General features: G+C 41.6%; 1 protein-coding gene across 4 annotated transcripts in view; it reads left to right on the top strand.

Moving 5' to 3' along the window:
• afg2a (AAA ATPase AFG2A) overlaps nt 1-24,732 on the top strand; it is a 445,255-nt gene that overhangs the window by 78,221 nt on the left and 342,302 nt on the right. For all 4 annotated transcript variants that reach the window (XM_080193527.1, XM_080193521.1, XM_080193533.1 and 1 more), the window contains 3 exons: nt 683-892; nt 12,074-12,127; nt 19,100-19,179. In XM_080193527.1, the coding sequence (XP_080049653.1) occupies nt 683-892; nt 12,074-12,127; nt 19,100-19,179 (344 nt within the window). The remainder of the gene's footprint in view (nt 1-682; nt 893-12,073; nt 12,128-19,099; nt 19,180-24,732) is intronic.

Genomic DNA, 24,732 nt, shown 5'->3' on the forward strand with positions numbered 1-24,732 from the left:
ATTGGTCAGAGTTGTCATGGACATGCCAAATTTCATTAGCCTTCTGAGAAAGTAGAGATGTTGGTGTGCTTTCTTAACTATCGCATTGGGGTGGGAGGGACCAGGACAAGTTATTGGTGATCTAAACACCTAGAAACTTGAAGGTGGAGGTGTGTGTGTGTGTGTGTGTGTGTGTGTATGTATGTATGTCGGTTGACATTGAAAACACTCCTCCCCTAGCTTTCAAATGTGAAATAAACTAATCTCTTCAATTAATCATAATATGAGTTTGCTGCGGTTATTAGTATGTTGGATTTCACAAATGGAGGGTTTGAGAAGACATTTTAAAAATAATTCATAACACCTTCCTTTACAGACAGTTTACTTGTCTCTCTCTCTCCTGTACGTCGCAATATGAACATTATGCTGATATGGCCTCTTTGATTATTAGGGAAATTAAAGCCAGAGCTGTAATGTGATTTAACAATCCGCATGCCACATTGGTCTTTTTGATGTGAAGTTTGGATGCTATCCCTAAACATAAGTGATTTTATAGATGATATTCCTTTTGCAGTGGTTTTTATTATTATAAAAAGACAATGTTTTGTTTAGATGTTATTTAATATTCAGTAGTTACATGTAAAATGAAAAGTTTGGGTACATAAGGTGATCCTGCAATAATTGGTGCCTTTTTATTATTTAGGTGTCCATGTCAGACATAGGAGGGATGGAAAATGTGAAGCTAAAACTCAAGCAGGCTGTTGAATGGCCACACAAACATCCAGAGTCCTTCACCAGAATGGGGATTCAGCCTCCAAAAGGAATTCTGCTTTATGGGCCTCCTGGTTGCTCTAAGACTATGATAGCAAAAGCTTTGGCCAATGACAGTGGACTAAATTTCTTGGCTGTGAAGGTAATACCGTACAAATTACAAGTTTTTAACAAACATTTTATTGTTTCAGGGGATGTTAGTGTTGCTAGCTAGGCCAGCATTTATTGCTCTTCCTTGATTGCCCTTGAGAAGGTGGTGGTAAGCTGCATTTTTGACCCATTTTACAGTCCATTTTCTGTAAGTACACCTACAGTGCTGTTAGGGAGAGTGTTCCAGGATTTTGATACAGCGACAATGAAGAAACGGTGATATATTTCCAAGTCAGGATGGGAACTTGCAGGTGGTGATGTTCCCATACATCAGCATATTGCAGGAATTGCACAGGGAATGATAGAGGTGCTACCTGTACCGGGGCAATGTTCTTTTTAAAAGCACCATTTTAAAAAAAAGTCTTTAAAAACAGTACAGTTTATTTTGCTAATTATTGTAAAGAATACCCAGGAGTTATGGATTAAACATTTGTTTTTTTTTGAAACAACCCAATATATTTCACAGGAGAATAATCAGAAAAGGATTGATACTTAGCATAAGGGATTGGGACTATTTTTGCAATGTAATTCTCAGATGACAGTCATTCTTCTACAAATGCATTTGTATTTTTGTTTATTGGACGTAAGAAAAGGTTTTATGTACTATAAGCAGCTGTGGTGTACTGTTGACTAAGAAACTGGAAGAAGTGGTAAGAGGAGAACTCAGTGGATAAAGTTGTCTGAGTTTGAGTTCTGCCAAACCACCAAAGTCCTCATTTCAACCTTGGTCAAAGCATAGACATGAGTTAAATCATGATCTGTGGAGGTTTACAGGATATCCCTCAGTGACTGGCATCCATGGAAAGATGGTAATAATGCATATTAGGAGCCAATCATTGCAACCTTAAGACATTGTTGCAGGTGATCTTAGGATCAGCATCCTTGGCCCAACTATTTACATCAGTATTGTAGCAATGAATGTCAAGAGGCTCAGCACCTCATTCTTATAGCTTCGCTAGTGGATGGGTACAGCTGCAGTAACATTCCAGAAGCATGAATCATCCAGGAGAGAGACACAGCAAAGGGACTGACTAACTAAAGGAGACCATTACACGAAACAGAAAGATTGAGCTAAGAATTTAGGCCAAATTTTTTAAGACCCCAGTGGATTGTTTAAAAAAAAGGGACAAGAGTATATTGTTAGCTCCTCTACACTGCTCCACCATTCAATGAGACCATGGCTGATTTGCGACTTAACTCCATATGCCCATAAAAGCTTGGTATAAAAGTGTGAAGTTGAATGGCAGACAGAAAACAAAATGGGATTTGATAGGTTTTGCCTGACTTTCAGAAAAGTTGGATTGACACACTCATTTTTATTCCCCATGTACATTTTAGATGGTGTTGAACTTGGTGGTAGAGAATACAATATTTAATTTTCAAATTAAAAACACAAAATGCTATAAATACTCAGCAGGTCTGGCAGCACCTGTGGAGAGAGAAACAGAGTTAAGAAGTTGGGCTGATGATCCTTCATCAAAACTGAGGAAAGATGGAAATTATATGTCATCATAATTTTAATTGTTATTTCATGTCCAAAATTAACTTCAATGTTTCGGAGAGAAAATACATTTTTAAATGTAGGACAGCATGGTGGCACAGTGGTCAGCACTGCTGCCTCAGTGTCAGGGATCCACATTCAATTCTGGCCTTAGGTGACTGTGGAGTTTGCACATTCTCCCCGCATCTATGTGGGTTTCTTCTGGATGCTCCGGTTTCCTCCAACAGTCCAAAGTTGTGCAGGTTAGGTGGATTGATCATGCTAAATTGTCCCTTAGTGTCCCAAGATGTGTAGGTTTTTGGAGGGGGAAGGGGTTGGTTAGTGAGGCAAATGCATGGAGCTTCAGGGATAGGGCCTGGGCAAGATGCTCTGTTGGAAAGTTGGTGCAAACTCAATGGGCTGAGTGGCTTCCTCCTGCACTGTTAGGGATTCTATGATTAAATATTTCAAGCATAAGAAAATAAACAATACAGGTTACTTCATACAACAAATCATTAAATATTTTTTGTGACCTTAATGGCTGCTGCATACAACTTATTTGACAAACTGATTCATATTCTTGAGAGTATTTTCATCATGACTTTATCTTTGTAAACTCAATGGTTGAACTGTTGGATTGGGCACTCCAAAGTGCCTGGCACTGCAGTAGTTAGCAACTGGAAGTTTTAATTCTAAACATCAAGGCAATGAGGCAGCTTCTTGAATCACTATTTGGTGCTCATCAGTCACATTAATGACTAGAGAGGAAGATTCTTCCAAGAGAAAATGTCAGAAACTCTTTTATTTATGCATAGGAAAGAATTTGGTGGGATAGAAATGATGAGAGATGTCTTTGGCTTGCCAGAAGTAAAACTTATGAGGGAAAAAAAGTCACAATTTTGGATTTTTATATGGAGATATTATTAGTAATGACACTACTGTCAAACTTTGAAAAAGGCATCATTCTCCTGTGAATTGAAATAATGTATTTTTAATACTAAGCCACTTAATGTTGTATCAGTGTTTCTGAAACCCCTCAAACCGATGTACTTTAGTTAAAATGCACAAATAGTTTATGACAATCAGATAGTGTTTATAAACATATGACTTATTTTTATTCTAATACCACATATAAGTATGTATGTAATCTTCTGTTGTAACTGAACCAAAAGATATGGGTGGTTAATCTGAGATATTTGCACTCAGAAATTTGCCTTTCCGTTTACCTCTGTACCAATTTCTCTGACGTTGTAACATTGATCTAATGACAGTGTTTACTGTACTTTTCACCACACTGCCTTAGCATGTTGCAGCCCTTATCCAATCTGTGCAGCTGCGCTTTAAATCAACATCTGTTCAGCTTAATTTTGTGGAGAGGTATTTTCATATAATATTTTGAATAGTTGCCTTTATGCTCTTATCCACATCCTAAGAGGATTGATCTTGTTTTCTTTCTGTGATTCCAGATATATTTTAAGATTAAATTGCTTTCTCCTGTTGTCCTGCAGGTGGAAAAAATGAATTGACAGTGTGGGGTATCCAAGAACTGCTCCAGAAATGCTTAAATATATTTTTATTTATTTGTGTCACAAGTTGGCTTACATTCAGTAACTTTGTTGCAGTGTTAATCCCCTAGTTGCCACTCCAGCGCCTGTTCAGGTGCACTGACAGAGAATTTAGCATGGTCAATGTACCTAACCAGCAAGTATTTCAGACTGTTGGAGGAAACCAGAGTAAACACGGGGAGAATGTGCAGAGTCTGCACACAGAGACCCAAGCTACGAATTGAATCTGGGTCCCTGGCACTGAGGCAGCAATGCTAATTGTGCCACTGTGGTTAAGGGAGGTTAAAGGAGGTCAAACAGGGAGCTGCCCTTCCATGTTTGTACTCTCAGCTTACCTTGCATTCTCCCTGATGCAAGATTAGCTTCTCTATACAAGGATGTGCAATAGGAATACTGTTACTGGACACCATCAGTGACACATTGCCAAAATCCTGAACTAATTTATTTGAGTAATACTATTTAAGAATACACAAGGGGTATCCAAATTGTATGTAAATTTCAGTTGAGTCCCAATTGTCAATGTCTGAATTTGACTTGTTTATGGCATTCACATATGAGTCGAAAGATCAATGGTTCAAGCCAGACTATGGATTTTCGTACATAATGTAGTTTGCAGTGCTGTGGGTGTTCTGCATTAACAGAGCTGTAAACTTGAGAATGGACAGGGAAGTGTGTCGATAGTCTTCATGTTTACCATTCCTGCTGTGCAAAAGGAGGCCATGCAGCTCATCAAGTCTTCGGCAGAGTATCTTACCCAAGCCCACTCCCCTACCCAACCCCTTAGTCCCTACATTTCCCATGGCAAAACCGTCTAACCGATACATCTTGGGACATAAAGGAGCAATTTAGGATGGCCAGTCCACCTAACCTGCACATCTTTATACTGAGCGGAAACATGCTGACACTGGGAGAACATGCAAACTCCACACAGCTGGCAAAGCAAGATCTTCTTCATCTGTTCTCAAATTGTCAGAGAGACCAATGGAAGAGTTTTATAAACATGTCAGGAATGTGAAAAGGAGAATGTGTGTGGGATGGGTGCTGAACAACAGGGTAGCAAAAGAACTGACCTTGTTGGTACTGTCTGAAAATTAATGCAGTAAGAAGCCTCACAATACAAGGTTAAAGTCCAACAGGTTTATTTGGTAGCAAAAGCCACTAGCTTTCAGATCGCTGCTCCTTTGTCAGGTAAGTGGGAGTTCTGTTCACAAACAGGGCATGTAAAGGCACAAACTCAATTTACAAAATAATGGTTGGAATGCGAGTTTTTACAGGCAATCAAGTCTTAAAGGTACAGATAATGTGAGTGGAGAGAATGTTAAGCATAGGTTAGAGAGATGTATATTGTCTCCAGACAGGACAGTTAGTGACACTTTACAAGCCCAGGCAAGTCGTGGGGGTTACAGATAGTGTGACATGATCCCAAGATCCCGGGTGAGGCAGTCCTCGTGTACGGAACGTGGCTATCGGTCTCTGCTCAGTGACTCTGCATTGTCGTGTGTCATGAAGGCCGCCTTGGAGAATGCTTACCCAAAGATCAGAGGCCGAATGCCTGTGACTGCTGAAGTGTTCCTCAAGAGGAAGAGAATACTCTTGCCTGGTGATTGTCGAGTGGTGTTCATTCATCCATTGTCATAGCGTCTGCGTGATTTCCCCAATGTACCATGCCTCGGGACATCATTTCCTGCAGCGTATCAGATAGACAATGTTGGCTGAGTTGCAAGAGTACATACCATGTACCTGGTGTGTGGTGTTCTCGTGTGAGATGATGGCATCCGTGTCGATAGTCCGGCACATCTTGCAGAGGTTGCTGCGGCAGGGTTGTGTGGTGTCATGGTCACTGTTCTCCTGAAGGCTGGGTAGTTTGATGCGGACAATGGTCTGTTTGAGGTTGTGCGGTTGTTTGAAGGCAAGAAGTGGGGCTGGGGGGGTGGCCTTGGTGAGATGTTTGTCTTCATCAATGACATGTTGAAGGCTCCAGAGAAGATGTCATAGCTTCTCTGCTCCGGGGAAGTACTGGACAATGAAGGGTACTTTGTCTGCCGTGTCCTGTGTTTGTCCTCTGAAGAGGTCAGTGCGGTTTTTTGCTGTGGCGTGTCGGAACTGTTGATTGATGAGTCGAGCGCCATATCCTGTTCTTATGAGGGCATCTTTCAGTGTCTGGAGGTGTCTGCCGCGATCCTCCTCATCTGAGCAGTTCCTGAGTTTGTCCATAGGTGATGGCTTCTTTAACATGTTTAGGATGGAAGCTGGAGAAGTGGAGCATCGTGAGGTTATCCATGGGCTTGTGGTACAGTGAAGTGCTGAAGTGACTGCCCTAAATGGAGATGTCCAAGAATGCAACTGATTCTGGAGAGTAAGTAGTCCATGGTGAGTCTGATGGTGGGATGGAATTTGTTGATGTCATCATACAGCTGTTTCAATAATTGTTCTCCATGAGTCCAAAGGAAGAAAATGTTATTGATGTATCTAGTGTATAGCTTCGGTTGAAGGCCCTGTGCAGTGAAGAGGTTTTGTTCAACCTGTGCATAAAGATGTTGGCATATTGAGGTGTGAATTTGGTCCCCATGGCTGTTCCGTGTGTCAGGATGAAGAACTAATTGCTGAAGGTGAAGACATTATGGTCCGGGATGAAGTGGATGAGTTGTAAAATTGCATCTGGAAACTGGCAGTTGCAGCAATGCCATCTTTGTGGGGGATGCTGGTGTAGAGTGCTGAGACATCCATTGTGACGAGGAGTGCTCCTGGCTCAACTGCTCCATGTGTGCTGAGTTTCTGTAGGAAGTCTGTAGTGTCGTGACAAAAGCTGGGTGTTCTTTGTACAATGGGTTTCAGGATGCCCTCAATGTAGCCAAAGAGGTTCTCACACAGGGTCCCATTGCCCAATACGATGGGACAGCTGGGAATGTTTGCCTTGTGTATCTTTGGGCGGCAGTAGAGACCTCCAACATGGGGAGTACATAAGATGAGAGCATAGAAGTTGCTCCGAAGGTCCGGATCGAAGGTCTTGATCAGTCTGAGTTGATGAGTGTGTTCTTTGGTCAGATCTGTGGGTAACTGTCTGTAGTGTTCCTCATTGTTCAGTTGTTGGTACACTTCTTTGCAGTAATCCATTCTGTTGCGTATGATGATGTCTTCTCCTTTGCGGGTTTGATGACAATGTTGCGGTTGGTCTTGAGAGTGCGGATGGCATTGCGTTGTGCTTAGCTGATGTCCAGGGCTGTCTTGTCAGTGTGGCTGATGAATCTGGTGTTGACACACCTCCTGACGGCTTGGGCATACATGTCAAGTCGAGGGCAGTGGCCTTCCGAAGGAGTCCAATTCGCCTCTTTCCTCTTTGATTGCTGTATTGTGGATCTGTCTGTCGGCTGTTCCAGTTCATTGGCTGTCTCATTGTGTTGGCCTTTTGGAGTTTGTGGAATAACTCTTGCAGCATCATTCACCTGATGAACTCCTCTTTCTGTGGGACTGATGGGGTCTGTTTTGGTGGTGGGGCAGAAATTGAGAACTTCAACTTCATCTGGTTGAAGTGTGCAGTCCGTGTTGAGAATGGACTTCCCTGCAGTGGTACTATTTTCTACTGTGGTACCAGGGGAGGCTTGGTTGCTGCTGGCAGTGATGCCAAGTTTCTCAAGTTTCCCGTTCTTGGTGTGCATGTAGATGGTGTAGTTCCTTTGTCTCGTCTGCTTGGATCTCACTAACTGTCCTGTCTGGAGACAATATACATCTCTTTAACCTTTGTTTAATGCTTTCTCCACTCACATTGTCTGTACCTTTTAAGACTTGATTACGTGTAAAGACTTGCATTCCAACCATTTAGAAAATTGAGTTTGTGTCTTCTGTTTGTGAACAGAACTCCCACTTACCTGATGAAGGAGCAGCACTCCAAAAGCTGGTGGCTTTTGCTACGAAATAAATCTGTTGGACTTTAACCTGGTGTTGTGAGACTTCTGTGTTTACCCCAGTCCAATGCCGGCATCTCCACATTGTGAAAATTAATGACCCATTGAAGTGAAACAAAGGTATAACATTTTGAGACAGTTCAAGCTGTTTTTAATTCAACAGCAAGAAAGATGATATTGAAGGGTAATACTCTTACTTTTGTTTTATGGGGCTGCGTTTTACTATGATTTTGTTTGTGTGTGTGTGTTAAAATTGAAGCAAGGGTCATGTAAAGCATTGACTCCTCAGCAGGCTGTGTGGTTTCCTATTGCCGAAATTCAAGGAGGCTGGTTTTCAGGCGATCTCAAAGGTGGAACAGTTTAGGGGAATCCTCTTTGTGTGTTTCTTATCTCCCACTTATAGAAATGTCTGCAAACAGCTAATGTTGATTTTCATCATGTGACTATGTACAAGTCCAAGTATTTATTCAATCATGTTGAGTGCAGAATCCTATATTATGGTTTAACACCTTGAGGATTTGAGCCGGTCAGTGGGGTGAATTTTCCCCACCATGGGAATCGTAGCGGGCAAGGGTGTTCCATGGAAAGGTCCATTGACCTCGGGTGGGATTTTCCAGGCTTGGGCCAAGCACAGCTGGAAAATCCCGCTCAGATTATTTGAATGACCCCATTCAATATGACATCCTTTTGGCTGGCTTTAGGGAAGGGCATTGATTCACACCAGTCTGGAATATTCCTTTTCTTTTATTCATTTATGGAACATGGGTGTCGCGGCTGGCCAGCATTTATTGCCCAAGCCTAGTTGTCCTTATAAAGAGGACAGTTCAGAGTAAACTACATTGCTGTGGCTCTGGAGTCACATGTAGGTCAAATCAGGTAAGGACAGCAGATTTCCTTCCCTAAAGGACACTAGTGAACCAGATGGGATTTTGTGACACATCAACAATGGTTTCATAGTCATCAGTAGATTCTTCCAGGTTTCTTTTTATTGAATTCAAATTCTACCACCTGCTGTGGTGGGATTTGAACCCAGGTCCCCAGAACATAAGCTGAGTTTCTGTATTAACAGTCTAGCGATTAAAAATACTAAGCCATCGCCACCATACACCACAAGGTCATCCCTCTTGAGACAGGAGAATGGTTTCAATCCACAAAAAAGTCAAATGACCCTCATTGGCCATATTTTCAGCCCTCTGTATCCAGTTATACAATATAAAAATTAGTATGAGTTTCAGAATAAGATGTGACAGTTGTCTGATTTGACCTAAAAATCCAAATTTCTATGTTTCAGTATCCAAGCTGCAGACCATTTTATTCTACATCCCCTCAATATACTTTGTATATGAGGGTGGGAAGAATATATATAGATCTTAATTCTGGGTCGAGTGTTGCCCATTACTACTTAAATTATTCCTGTGTTTTGGCCTCCACTACTCAGTTGAAATGCATTTTTTATTGATCACGCTTTGTATAAACCATTTCCTGACATTTCCTTGCATTCATCCTATTGATTTTTTTGTACAAGATTATCTTCTGACTTTCCTGGAGTAAAGACATAGTTACAAACGAAAATGGCATGGGCCTGAATTTTTAGGGTTGCAAGCGTTTGTTACCCATTATCTGGAGGGTTAGCAGGGAATGACTCAGGTAGGCATGCTGCTATTTCACACTCAAATGAGCATTAATTGGCAGCAGGCATGAATTCTGTCCAAACTTGAGTGCAGGTGCCACCTTGGCGAATTCTCGGCTAATCTGCTGCAGCAACCGGGAGAGGTTCTGCAGCGCCATGCCTGAGACTTAAGTCCCTGTGAATTTGGGCAGGTAAAGACCCTAAAGTGACTGCTTAAACTGTCAACCGCACTGTAAAATTGGTCCAGGTTGGGGCAAGCAGGATCCTAGAGGAAAACCCACGCATGCTATTTTAGTTCTACCACCCCATGCCTCAGAATCCAGGTTGGGGTGTTGTGGGGGGGGGGGACATAAAATTCTGGCCATGGTGAATTGGTTTGGGGTTACAATTTCTTCACAGCTCAACAGACTGAAACTATTCATAATGTCGTGGACATATAACTCGGAATTCTCTGGCTGATCATGCCGTGCCACTGCAGCCAATGAAAATGGCAAATTTGGTACTCAGCCAAATTTCCATTCATAGCAGTGGAACCAGAGAATCCCAGCCATGGGTGAGGTCAAAAAATGTGGCCCACTGTCTCAAATAACTTTGACCTTTTTAGAATAAATATCAAATGCAAAATTTGAAAATTAAAATTAGGCAGAATGTGCCATTAGCTGTCCACACTGAAAAAATAAAAGCCTGAATTCATTTGCAGTCTCTTCTTGGTTATGATGTAAAAGGAATAAGTCTTATGATGAAAATACATATTTCTGTCCTGTGTGCAACTGAAGAAGAAACAAGAATTTTTGTTTATATAGTATCTTTGATGGCCTTAGGTTATTCCAAAGCAATTTACAGTCAATGAGTTACTTTTGAAGTATAGTCACTGGTACTTTGTAGGCAGCTGATTTGTACACAGCAATGCTCCACAATGAGAGGAATGTCCAGCAAATTTGTGTTGTTGATGACAGTTGAGGGACACATGTTGGTTATTACACTGGGTAAAACTCTTTTGAACTTCTTCAATTAGTACCATGGGGTCTTTTACAAACACTTAAACACAGATGGGGTTTAATCTCTCAACCAAATGGAAAAAATGTTTTTCTTTAAATGTAGCTTTAAGATAGCTGAAATAATGTGAATGAGTGCATTGTTTGGATTATCTATATTTTTAATAATTTCTTTGAAAATGATTGTTTAAAGTGTAGTAATACAATGAAGCTCTTCTGGCTCAACTGTTTATCAGTAAAAGTTTTCTGTTTTAGATACTTTTCCTTGATTAAATTCTAAATAAAAACAACTTAATGATGTTAGATTACTTGATGTCTGGGTCAATCCTTTTTGAGATGTTATTGTACCTGAGTTTGCAGACAGTTCAAGTTGCATAAAAGTATTTTCACTGGCATTTAAGCGCAACTGTCTTTTCATGGCTGACAGTGATTCTTTGTAGTGGGCTGGCGTATTATCTAATTGACATCGCTCATTATCTTGTGATTTATTACCTTTGTTCTATTATCTTCTAAATAAATCTTTTGGTTTTAGTCTCAGTAAATCAGTCTGATAACATGGTATTTTACTGGGGCCTGAATTTTTGTAAAGATTGAGAGCCTCTGTTGTTACGAATGGCTGCAGAGGCCAGGATCTGGAATTGGCACTAAGCTAACATAGGGGCTGTGAAGGGCCATGGGGGACAAGTTGGCATGGAGGGTATGTGAGACCACAGGGGGCTGGATAGAGGACCTTAGGTTAGCAGGGGGTATGAAGAGTTTGGGGTGTGAGGTTGCATGAGGTGGCATGGGTTTGCACAGATGGGGCATGAGGAGTGTGAGCTTGCATTAGGGTACAAGGTTCAGTTCATTACAGACTTAGATTGCTTATTGATTATTTTTGTTTCTGTGAAGACAAGCTCAAGGTTTTGCAAAAAGGTTCCATTTATAACAAGCATTAAACAACACAAAAATGGAATAATTCAACAGTCAATTTGTGCAGAGGAGGTGGAAAAAAGCGAGTTTCTTCAAGCAGAAAACATGGATTTGTACAATTCAAGGAAACTTGGATGCTTTTTTACTCTTTACCAATCATTCTGTGCCATCACTCCAAGTGTTCCAAAAATATCATAGGATTTAATTGAGACATCAAACACTACTTATTCAGGCATTCCCCCTCCTACCATCTCAATACAAGTGCCAGATAGCTGGTTGGTTGTTGACCTATCGTGTGCATCTTCCTGACTTATTTCTGTAATGTGGAGACTACCAACAGTGCCCTTGAGGAGCATCAATTGGAATGTTTTGAGGACTAGCCCAGTTTGAGGAATGGCGAGAAGCGTTCAATCCCTCAAAATTGAAAAGTAGGAATTTGAGAAGGCTTGCTATTCATTCCAAAACTTCAGTGAGAAACTGTTTTTAGCTTGAGCAATTCAGTAGGTTAAATATTGTGTCAAAGTGTTGTGGGATTTGTTCTATTTCACTACATTGTGACCTCAGCCTATTTATACACCAATACACCATTATAAATACCTCTTGTAAATATTTGCTGTATTATTCATAAGATGTAACACTTACGCGTACTGTCTGTAAATAACTAACTTCAGTTTCTTTTTCTGATTAAGGGACCAGAACTATTGAGTAAATATGTAGGAGAATCTGAGCGTGCTGTGAGAGAGGTAGGTTAGACAAGAATGCTTGTTTTGGTTTGTCACTTTTTTGTTACTTGTCATTTGGCTGTACAAAGTTAAATGTGTTTTTTTTAAATAAATGTTTCAGAACATTCATTAGTAAAATGATTTGGAGTATTTCTGACGGCAATTCAATAAAGCTTTTTGCATGTATAAAAAAGATCTAACTAAATTGACAGCAAATGCTTTGCTTTCAAATTTCCTTACTAAAATAGTTAACTTTTGTTATGTACAACTCTAAACATATATAGGCAGTCCTCTGACTTACAACACAATTGATTCCTAAAAACATGTAACCAGTTGAAACGTCGTAAATTGGAACCAATTTTCTCATAACAATGTTATAAGTTGGGGATTGGTTCCTGAAATAGAGTAAGACTTGTTACTTTATTTTCATCAAAATAATCCAGAATTTTGTTCTCAATCAATGATTAAAAAACTAATATAGCAATAAATTATTATAAAATATAAGTTTTAAGAAAAAGTTCAGAAATACGGATTCACCAAGTAAAATTGCTTCAGAATCACAGCCGACCATCTTGAATCAAGGAGATGGGCGGCACAGATGCACGTCTGAGTGTTGAATTTATTCTCTGACTTCCCATCGTAAAGTTGAAATCAACATTGTAAAGTGGACAAAGGGCGTCAATTTGTAAACATCACAGGTGCCGTTCATTGTAACTCAAATGTTGTAAAGTTGAGGACTACCTGTATCAAAAAATCATGGAACATCTACATTGCAGATGGAAGTCATTTGGCCCATTGAGCCTGCACTAACCCTCTGACAGAGCATCCACTCAGGCCCTTTCCTGTAACCCCACATATTTACTTCAGTAATCCCCCTAACCTACACACCATGAGACACTTAGGAGCAATTTAGCATGGCCATTCCACCTAACCTGCATATCTTTGGACTGTGGAGGAAACTGCAGCACCCAGAAGAAACCCATGCAGATACTTGGAAAACATGCAACCTCCACACAGACAGTCATCCAAGGCCAGAATTGAACCCAGGGCCCTGCGCTGTGAGGCAGCAGTGTTAACCATTGTGCCACCTCAAATCCTTAGATCCTGCCCCCACCTTAATTTTCCACAGTGACAGGGTCTCAGTTAAATAAAATGATGCTATTTCCCCACTTACAGCTCACCAGTCTGCAGAATCACAAAAATGCATCAGGAGGCTGCAACTGGGAGCTATTGATGGTGTGGTATCATGTCACAAAAGTAGGAAAGCGTGGGTCAGGCTGGGAGGATATTTAAGGCAGGCCTAAGATTTCCTCAGAGGGCAGAAGGATCATGCCCTGTGAAATGTCTATTTTAAACTTAGTTGTTGGGCCAATTTTGCCACAAGAGCCCACTCCAGCAGTTTTACCGGACTGGTTTGACAAAGTACCTCACAAGAGGTTATTGCAGAAGGTCGAGGGACATGGAGTTGGAGGTAGGGTGTTAGCGTGGATAGAGGATTGGTTGTCAAATAGGAGGCAGAGAATGGGGGGTCAACGGGTGCTGTTCGGATTGGCGGATGGTGACTAGTGGAGTGCCCCAGGGGTCGGTGCTGGGGCCTCAGCTTTTTACCATTTATATAGATGATCTGGAGGAGGGAACCGAGTGTAGGGTGTCGAAATTTGCTGATGACACCAAGATTGGGGGAACGGCAAATTGTGCGGAGGGTGTGGAGAGTCTGCAGAAGGATCTAGATAGGCTGGGCGAATGGGCCAGGAAATGGCAAATGGAATTTAATGTTGGCAAGTGTGAGGTGGTCCACTTTGGTAGGAAGAATGGTAGGAAGGACTATTACTTACGAGGCGAAAAACTGCAGCAGGCGACGGTGCAGAGGGACCTCGGGGTCCTTGTGCATGAGTCGCAAAAACCCAGCTTGCAGGTGCAGCAGGTGGTCAGGAAGGCAAATGGGATGCTGGCCTTCATAGCGAGGGGGATTGAATATAAAAGTAGGGAGGTCTTGCTGCGGCTGTATAGGGCATTGGTGAGGCCGCAGCTGGAGCACTGTGCGCAGGTGCGGCGCCCAAAACTGCACAAAGATATTTTGGCCTTGGAGGGAGTGCAGAGGAGGTTTACTAGACTGATACCGGAGTTGAGGGGGTTGAGCTATGAGGAGAGGCTGAATAAACTGGGCTTGTACTCGTTAGAGTTTAGAAGAATGAGGGGAGATCTCATTGAGACGTATAAGATGATGAATGGGATGGATAGGATAGAGGTGGAGAGACTCTTCCCGCTCAAAAAAGACAGTAGGACTAGGGGGCACAGCCTCAAGATAAAAGGGGGGCGGTTTAGAACGGAGTTGAGGAGGAACTTCTTCACTCAAAGGGTGGTGAATCTCTGGAATTCTCTGCCCGTTGAAGTGGTGGACGCTGCCTCGCTAAATATTTTTAAGACGTGGGTTGATGGGTTTTTGATAAGAGAGGGAATTAAGGGTTATGGGGAGAGGGCGGGAAAGTGGAACTGAGCAGCGACAGATCAGCCATGATCTTATTGAATGGCGGGGCAGGCTTGAAGGGCTAGATGGCCTACTCCTGCTCCTATTTCTTATGTTCTTATGAAGCCAGCAATGCCTCCCCCTGCTTTCTCTATCGAACCCGTGCTTATGCCTCAGATTGGTACTGCTGATTAGGTCCTGCTGATATCATCAGTCCCAATCTCTGTAATTGGAACAGGGCCCTACTTCCTTCATGAGTGTCCTGCTCACCTGCTTAAAATAGCAGCTTAATATGTGCATGAACCAGAAAAGAAGTGGGAAGTAATTGAACCCTATTATTTTAACTGCCCAACTTATCTGGCTTCTCGACACTGAGGTAGTTAAAATTGAGGCCATGATATCTTTTATATTTTGAGCAGTGATGAAGAAAGTATAGCTACCTACTAGTAGGGTTGAGAAAGGAAGTCAACAGATTGAAGTGTGTCTCCCACTACTGGCACCATCACTTGGTGCTCTGATGCATAGGACTATGATGATAAACATTGAATCTCATCAGTCTCCTCTGTTTTATCTGTTCAATTTGTGATATCGAGTAGTACACTGATAGAGAGAGAAAGAGAAATTCAGGAAGTTAAATCTGTATTTAATTCAGCCGAGACTGTTGCAGCAAGGGAGAATGTTCTGTTAGCCTGTGTCAGTTGAAAATGTCAGTTTCTAGTTTGCATGAACCATTGCACAAAAACTGCTCTGAATTTGGTGGATCGTTGTAAATCATGCTTGAGATGTCTCTCAGTATGGCTGGCCAGAAAATGGATATTATGACCTGGGTGCCATGTCCAATACCTTTGTAAAGTTGTGGTTTACACACATGGAGAAGTAAAATTGTAATTGTTCTATATCCAACTTGAGACTGCTTCATGTAATCTATAGATTTTCTAATCAATGTTATTGTAACCCCAAATTGCTGCATAAACGCAGGACTAAAATAATGCTGACTGGGAAGTGTCTGAAATGGGAAAACCTTCTATTCTTTGGTGGGAACATCACACAAAAAAGAGGCTTGGGAAAATAACATTTAAAAAATTGCATGCCACTGAGACTGCTCTTTAGAAATATAGCACTTGAAAAAATCAAGTTAGGCTCTGTGAATGGGGAAAGAAACCCTTGTCATTGTACCAGCAGTCACAGTGAAGATATTATTCCAAACATCTGGCATCAATCCAAACTGGTTGTCACTGGGAAGCCACTAGATCCATACATGTATCACGCTAATTCCCTGCTGTCAAGAGTATAGGTCATAGAACAACTCCTGGTAAATAGACTGAGTCCCAAACTGGAAGAAGCAATATCAAGGCCAGTTATCAAAGAGCCCCAAAGCCTTTTCTGACTTAATCAGTGCCTATTACACAGAGTGGTACACAGAAATGCTGCTGAAACTCTCCAAAATGTGCTGTGTGAAAACCTCCAAATACTCAACTTAATGATCAACAACTGTCAGTTCCATGTTCACTTGACGATCAAATCATCCACCCACACCTAACCAACAATGGAATCCCAAGGAGATCAGTCCTTGCACTGGCTCTCTTCGACATTATAAATCATGTAGTGATCTCCCTCCCACGAAGTCAGGGCTCTTCACATAGACTGACAACTTGGCCCTTGCTTTCCAAGCTAAAGAAGCTCAGAACATTGAGAAAGCATCCATTAGTAATCTATGTTCTCTGGAAGTCTACTTCAGAAAATGGACCAAACACTGCAAAGTCTGTCATTTCAGCCTTTCACCTGGTTAACTTGAAGACCAGGCAAGAACTTTACATTCAGTTCTGTGGCTGACCAATCTCTCTCAACCCAAAGTCTGCACAACTTGTCTCGGCCATACTTTGAGCTATCAGCAACAACTCTAGATCATCAGAGCCAAGGTCAAGATGACACTGAATCTCATACAGAAAATGGTGGATACCATCTGGAGCAGCACCACCAATACCCTATATACATTGCTTTATTGATCCTGACCTATTGAGCAGCAGAATAATAACTGATGCTCAACTACACAAATGTGGTAGGCATCCAGCTCCAGGAATTCACAAAGATTATTTCTGGGATATTGAGTGATTTCCTGTTCTAGCACACATTGAACCCTGATGTCTACAAGGAAAACATCCTCCTCAAAGAACACCACCAGCTGACATCTGATCAAACTCTCCCATTGACACAGGAGCTCAAAAAAGACCCATCTGAAATCCCGTAATCTTTATTGATACATAATCCACATAAACTGATGATAGCCATACCACTCAGTGGAGCACCTCCTGGTTGACTGTAAATGTCACCATCTGCATCTGAATGGTCTAGTCCCAGGTTTCAAAATTCCATTGAAAATCTGAACAGTCCCCTGTTAACTGAGGCTGGGCCAGGGAAAATGGGGACAATTGCTCCTCAAATGGAAATGAGGAACAGCTCAAATTGTGACTGTGGCCTTCCAAGTCAGACCATTGCATATGTATTGAACTATGTATTGGACAACATATTGAATCCCAGCTATGTGAATAAAAAAATTGCTAAAATTAATTCAAAACTTTCCCTTGCGCTTATTAAGTTTCCTCTACACAGACAAAAAAATTCTTCTGGGTACACTTTCTGCACCTCTATCTTTTCCCACTTAATATTAGGGTGGTTGAATCCCAACTGTTATTACTCAATTTATTTCTGCCCTTCTCAGCAGTTTGAGAACATACTTGCTCTTCGATCTCCCTCTGACTGTTTGGGATATACTCCCCAAACACCTTTTTGCTCCTCTGTTCAACCTATATACCCTATTCCTGTGCCAAGCTAGTTTTAAACCCTCCCCAACAGCACTAGTAAACCTTCCCACAAGGCCATTAGTCCTGGAACTATTGAGGTGCAATGTATCCAGCTTGACCCATTACCTATCTGCCTTCACTTTGATACTCAGAGCTTAAGCCCCACCAGCTGATAACATATCTTGCATGAGTGGTTACCCACAACACAAGAAGTGACCTGAAGTTTCCACGTGGTGTGAGATGTGCCATTGACAGGACTGAGATGCCCTACCTTCTATTGATTAGACAAGTATCTAAAGTTATCAACAATATATTTAAGTCTCAAATACTTTGGGATGGTTAGCATTGCTGTCTCACAGTGCCAGGGACCAGGGTTCGTTTCTGGCCTTGGGTCACTATCTGTGTGGATTTCCTCCGGGTGCTCCTGTTTCCTCCTACAATCCAAAGATATGCTGGTTAGGTTGATTGATTGGCTAAGGTAAATTGCCCCATAATTACAGGGGGATTAGCAGGGTAAATACGTGGAGTTAGGGGATAGGGACTAGATAGGATTGTTGTTGCTGCAGGCTCGATGGGTCAAACGGCCTCCTTCTTCACTGCAGGTATTCTTGTCTATGATTCTATTTTAAGTTTTTGGAAGTTTGAATCAAATATCTAACCATGACTCACTCTTGCTGTTCCTCTGTGTGATGTGATGTTCTCATGCTCTCTGTTTACTGTGACATAATTTTCTCAAAATTCCTGGATGTTTATTTCCTGTGCCCTGCTTAACTTTCAAGTCTCACTTGTGGCAACTAGCGATCTTTTCTCCTCCACTCTCTGGACTTCTAGCCCTCTATCCTGTCTGTGTACCCCACTTAGATCCTTTCCACTCACCACCCCCCCCACCCTGGAATCTTCAATTAACTAGCCCCTCCTCATCTTCTCCACTCTGCTTCCCCCAGCTCCCTCTCCTCCCTGCTCCCACTAGCCCCTTTCTCCTTCCCCACTCATGCTTTTCCAATTATGCCCTCCCCCCTTGGTCCAATTATCTATTTGCTTTATAACCCTGCTGACTGAACACTACGCTTAGTCTTTATCCCTTAGGCAAGAACACAGGCAATAAACTGAAGTCATAAATTAAAGCTTTGTGAAAAGCTCCTTGTGTTCCTGCTTTTAATCAATAACAAGTGAACATTCCTGGAATCTTGTTTCTGTGGATATTGGGTGAGGAGAGGAGCTTGGCGGAAATGGTGTCCATCATCAGTAGCCCAGAATCTCATCTGAAAAATGTCCATTTGGATGAGCTATCAAGTGTCACTTGTGGAAGTGTAGACAACCTGAACTTTTAGAGAAAATGCAAAAGGAGGAAGGAAAAGAAAGAATGTATCCATAAAATTACTGGGTTGATAGATTTCAGAATGTAGGGATGGTAATTTGGAAAGATTTGTTCCATTGTTTTATCACCATGTAGCAGGGTAATGTCATTTGCATTGAAGTATACCATGAGAACCTATTGTATTATCCATGTGTGCCATCTCTATAATCTGAAAAATATTCTGGGCTCTTTCCAGACCTCATATGGATTTGTCCAACATCTGCAATACATTGCTGTATGTGCTACACTAGCTACATTTCTGTCTAGTTATTGTTCTGGAAGTTAATTGAATGAAATATTTGTAATGCATACCTTTTGCATGTTATTTGCCAATTGCCTTATCCAGTGATTTTCCTTTACTTATGCAGATTTTCAGAAAGGCAAGAGCTGTGGCACCTTCAATTCTCTTCTTTGACGAAATAGATGCTTTGGCTGTTGAGAGAGGGAGGTGAGTACTGAGGTCACTAGATTTACTGTTGAGAGCAACAGCATATTTAACACTTATGTGCCATGAACAGATCAGCCAGAGCTGCTATTTATATCTGGGTTAGCATGTGATAACCATAGTTTGTTGAGTTGGTTAGCATTAACCATGTATTCTAGTGACCCTGAATGTCTTTAAAGCAAGCTACTCAGTTGTGAACTACACCACTATCTTCTCGGGGGTGGGGGGTTGCAGGTCGGCGATCCACATCCAGAAATTATTCCTTTACAAAAATAGATTTTGTATCTTGAGCCTAATGTTCTTGAAATAATTATTTTTTATGATAAAGCAATAACCATTCAAAAAAAGTTTAGTTTTGCCTTGTTAGAATCATTCCCTCAGTTGTGCCTGGATTGATATCTTCAGGAAAATAAGTTGGCGTGTGAAGATTGTACGGAGGAAAACGTTATATTTTGATTGTTTTACCTTAGTGTTTGGCTCCAATCTTTGTTCTGTGAGTTAATAGGATTTGCAAATATGCAAAGCATGACAGATGTGAAATGGCCTACTGGTCCTGCTAGGCACTTCCAAACAAATGTGACGTCTTGTGCATCACTGTGTATACGTTTTTCACCTCACACAGAAACCATGTAATTTCCAGGGTGGGGTGGGGAGCAGGCAAAACCCAATCCAATCAGAATAAACAACTAGAAAATCCCTCTCTGGCTCCCTGATGCAATTGGATTTGTTAAACAAAATAACCCACTTCTACTTTCAGGGACATGTAGAATCCTACAGCACAGGAGGGCTCTTCATTTCTCTTCACTTCCCCCCTAGTTCTTTTGCCAATTATTTAAAATCTATGACCTCTGATTATTGACCTACCCCTGCTTACTCTTATCAAAACCCTATATAATTTTGAATACCATTTGCCTTCTCTGCTCTAAGGAGAAGAGTCCCAGCTTTTCCAATCTCTCCACATAACTGATGTCCCTGGTCTCTGGACTCATAATAAATCTTCCTTGTCACATCTTCAGAATCTTGACATCATCCCTAAAGCATTCTGCCCAGCATTGTATACAATAGTCCAGCTGAGACCTAACCAGTGATTTGTACATGTTTAGCATGACTTCCTTGTTTTTGTATATAATGCACCTATGTACAAACTCAAGCATCTTGTAGACTTTTATTGTAATTTATTTACTTTAAAACCCAGGATAATTCATTTTCTGAAATATACAATTAAACTTCCTGACCTTTAGAATAGATTCCAGTCTTATTATCACAACCACAACCTCCATCTGTCCCAGAGCCCCAGGGATGACCATGCTTACTTGTCTTTTTAAACATTTTGGCCCATTTCTTTCCCTGAAGATTTGATGTGATAACATCAACATTTATGCAGATGTGAAGTTGTTGTTCTTGGATGATTTGATGTTGTGCAGCAAATTTGTTCTTGCCTCTTTTTTTAAATCAGTCTCTGGAGACAGACAGCTGACTATGAATAACCTGAACATTTTCTTTGTTGACAGCATCTTCCAGCATATTACAGATAATTGATATTCAGCTGCACCTATTAATAAGATGTGTTCTAAACTTGGCAAGATTTCATATTGTAAAGGTAATTTATACTTCACTGGTGTCTCAAGGTAGTAAAGATTGTACAGAGTCCCTTATTTCTTATAAGCTGAAGGACCTTGAACCTGTCACTCCCTCTTGTTTGCACCACACCTGAAGCTGATTGCACTGAGGTGAAAAAGGCCATAAACAGTGCTCTGGGCATAGCTTACCCAGTACGTTGTGCAACTTCAGTGTGACCTCCAGGAACTTGACTGCATTAACTGTTTGCAGTTAAATTATTTTGTTACATGTCCTTAAGTAGCCATTTCCTTGTCATTGGTGCGCTGTATCTGTAGTGTATTCTAACTCCAAGATGTTTACAGCAGCAACTTACCAGTGCTTCTTCATTTGTTGCTCCCAAGCCCATGATCTCCACCACCTAGAAGAATAAGGACAAGCCAGTGCATGGGGACACCATTGCCTCCAATCTCAGATTTTTCTGCATATGATAAACAATGGATCAGCTAAGATCCCTTTCTTTTTTTAACTTTTAGCTTGGCAAGTTCTCTTGATAAGAGCTTAGATGCCATATCTGAATCCAGTGTCTCAAATAACTTGTTCTCATTTCTGAATTTAGATCGTTACTAATTGTGTCTGTCAAAAGTGCATTTCTCTAAACAGGAATATTGGTAGCATCCAAACCGTGGTTCCATATCTGTATTCCTGATATCTAATTTGCACTTTCTCTTTGAGAAATCTCCTGAAAGTCATTGATCTTTACTTTTGGTTCATTGCTTTTCCCAGTTATAATGAAAAAGGTTATGCTACAAATAGAATAATGGAACTTTAGGTGGTCCACTTTGGTAGGAAGAATGGTAGGAAGGACTATTACTTACGGGGCGAAAAACTGCAGCAGGCGACGGTGCAGAGGGACCTCGGGGTCCTTGTGCATGAGTCGCAAAAACCCAGCTTGCAGGTGCAGCAGGTGGTCAGGGAGACGCGGGTTGATGGGTTTTTGATAAGGAGAGGGGATTAAGGGTTATGGGGAGAGGGCGGGAATGTGGAACTGAGCCACGACAGATCAGCCATGATCTTATTGAATGGCGGGGCAGGCTCGAAGGGCTAGTTGGCCTACTCCTGCTCCTATTTCTTATGTTCTTATGTTCTTATGTACCCCTTGTCATTTACAACATGACTAAGAGGCAGATTGAAGTGTGCAAATACAAATGGAGGGAAATTGGGAAAGAAAGAGTTGGAGACTAGAATCATTTTGTGTACATTCCCATTTTTCAATAAGGAAGCCTATATATTTAAAGTCTCCTCTTATTCCATCAATTTGCACGTAGGCTGTTGCAGTCTCACTAAGTTAAGACTTATCCTGGCACATTTTTTCCCTGTCCTGCTGGAGTGATCCTTTATCAACAACAGTCATCACCTTGGTAGCTGGGCTGTGCTGTGCTGTGCAATATGAAGATGTAGAATGTACACGAACAGAATTAGCCCCTTGTACTGAATTTGTGACAAGAAATGTCTTTAAATTTGTAGATTTGTAGACCCACATTTGGGTTCTGTTTATATATGGGATGCAAATATCAAAAGGAGAACTCAGTCTTTGCCATTGGCTGTATTCCTGTGGAGATATACTGGAGACTAGGACCCACAGGTGCAATGTCTATTGAGCCCAGTCAAAAATAAACAATGCACCAAGTGGCTGGAATTTTTAATTTAGGAGCAGTTTGCTTCTTTGCCAGCAATGCTGTTTTAGAAGTCTGCATTATATAGGTTAACTGCTGAAGCTGCAGCTTGCTTCCACTAATTATATCAGCACAATCCAGGTGGAATCTGTCCAGTCAGTGATAAAGATAGTGAAACTTAAAATACGTGTTATACTTAAAACCACTTTTTCTTCTAATGTCTTTCACTGGTTCAACAATCACTATGCCCGAAGCATTTCCTTCCCATACACCACCTGGTTGAAATAGTAGGGACAACGCTTTCCGCCAATTTCTTCAATTGCACCCACCTTGAGAGGAGTTTGTCAAATTGCACTTGTATTTTCTGCGCAAGTGCTAACACTGCTCAGGATCAAGCGATTAAAGTTACTCGTCAATACAATGATAGTCATATAACTTTGTTTAGTTCGAAATTACTCACTATTCTTACAGCATATGCATTAATAAATTAATTCAATCAAATCAACGCTTTTAAATACTGGAACCATGGCAGAAAGAGGAAAAAATATCCTTGCCTTTAGACCTTCAAGCTCAATCTGATGGAGAGAAACATTCATTGGCTTATAGAAGGACATTACTTTGATACGTGAGGCCCAACTGACTCTGTTCCAAATCATTATTAGACAATCTGCAGTGTACACAGTTGGAAACTGTACATTTTCGATAACAGAAATAAGGTACAACTTCAAATTGGAAAATTGGTGCCTTTCCACCAATTTTGGTGTCATCAGCAAATTTCGACACCCTACACTCGGTTCCCTCCTCCAGATCATCTATATAAATGGTAAATAGCTGAGGCCCCAGCACCGACCCCTGGGGCACTCCACTAGTCACCATCTGCCAATCCGAATAGCACCCATTGACCCCCACTCTCTGCCTCCTATTTGACAACCAGTCCTCTATCCACGCTAACACCCTACCACCAACTCCATGCCCCCTGACCTTCTGCAATAACCTCTTGTGAGGTACCTTGTCAAACGCCTTCTGAAAATCAAGAAAGACCACATCCACCGGCTCTCCTCTATCCACCGCCCTAGACACCTCCTCATAGAACTCCAGTAAATTTGTCAGACACGACTTCCCTTTAACGAAACCGTGCTGCGTCTGCTCTATCAAGCAGTTCCCCTCAAGATGCCTCGCTATTTCCTCCTTGATGACGGATTCTAACATTTTACCTACAACAGATGTTAAACTAACAGGCCTATAATTCCCCGCCTTTTGCCTGGCACCCTTCTTAAACAACGTGCCGACCAATTAAAAAGCAATGACCCTCTAACCTAAACCAATCCCTTTCCATCCATAAACCTATCCACGGATCTCTTAAACACCCCCAAACTAGGCGCGCTTACAACTGCAGCAGGCAGGGCATTCCAATCCCTCACCACCCTCTGGGTAAAGAACCTACCTCTGACATCCATCCTATAACTACCACCCCTTAATTTAAAGCTACGCCCCCTCGTGCTAGCTTTCTCCATCCGAGGAAAAAGGCTATCACTGTGCACCCTATCTAAACCTCTAATCATCTTATATGTTTCAATAAGGTCCCCTCTTAGCCGCCTTCTTTCTAACGAAAACAACCTCAAATCCCTCAGTCTCTCCTCATAGGACCTTCCCTCCATACCAGGCAACATCCTGGTAAACCTCCTCTGCACCCTCTCCAAAGCCTCCACATCCTTCCTATAATGTGGGGACCAGAACTGCACACAATACTCCAAGTGCGGCCGCACCAGCGTTTTGTACAGTTGCAACATGACGCTGTGGCTCCTAAATTCAATCCCCTTACCAATAAACGCCAAGACACCGTATGCCTTCCTAACAACCTTATCTACTTGATTCCCAACTTTCAAGGATCTATGTACGCATACACCTAGATCCCTCTGTTCATCAACACTATTCAGAGTCCTACCGTTAGCCCTATACTCTACACATCTGTTATTCCTGCCAAAGTGAATTACCTCACACTTTTCCACATTAAACTCCATCCGCCACCTCTCGGCCCAGCTCTGCAACTTGTCCAAGTCTCTCTGTAAACTATGACACCCCTCCTCACTATCTACCACATCTCTGACTTTGATGTCATCAGCAAATTTACTAATCCACCCAACTATACCCTCATCCAGATCATTTATAAAAATTACAAACAGCAGTGGCCCCAAAACAGATCCCTGAGGCACACCACTTGTAACCGAACTCCATGACGAATACTTACCATCAACCACTACCCTCTGTCTCCTATCTGCTAGCCAATTCCTGATCCAATTAACTAAATCACCCTCAATCCCAT

The sequence above is a fragment of the Carcharhinus amblyrhynchos genome, chromosome 1 (assembly GCF_965287045.1).
Source record: "Carcharhinus amblyrhynchos chromosome 1, sCarAmb.v2.hapA, whole genome shotgun sequence".
In the NCBI taxonomy this organism is placed as follows: domain Eukaryota; kingdom Metazoa; phylum Chordata; class Chondrichthyes; order Carcharhiniformes; family Carcharhinidae; genus Carcharhinus; species Carcharhinus amblyrhynchos.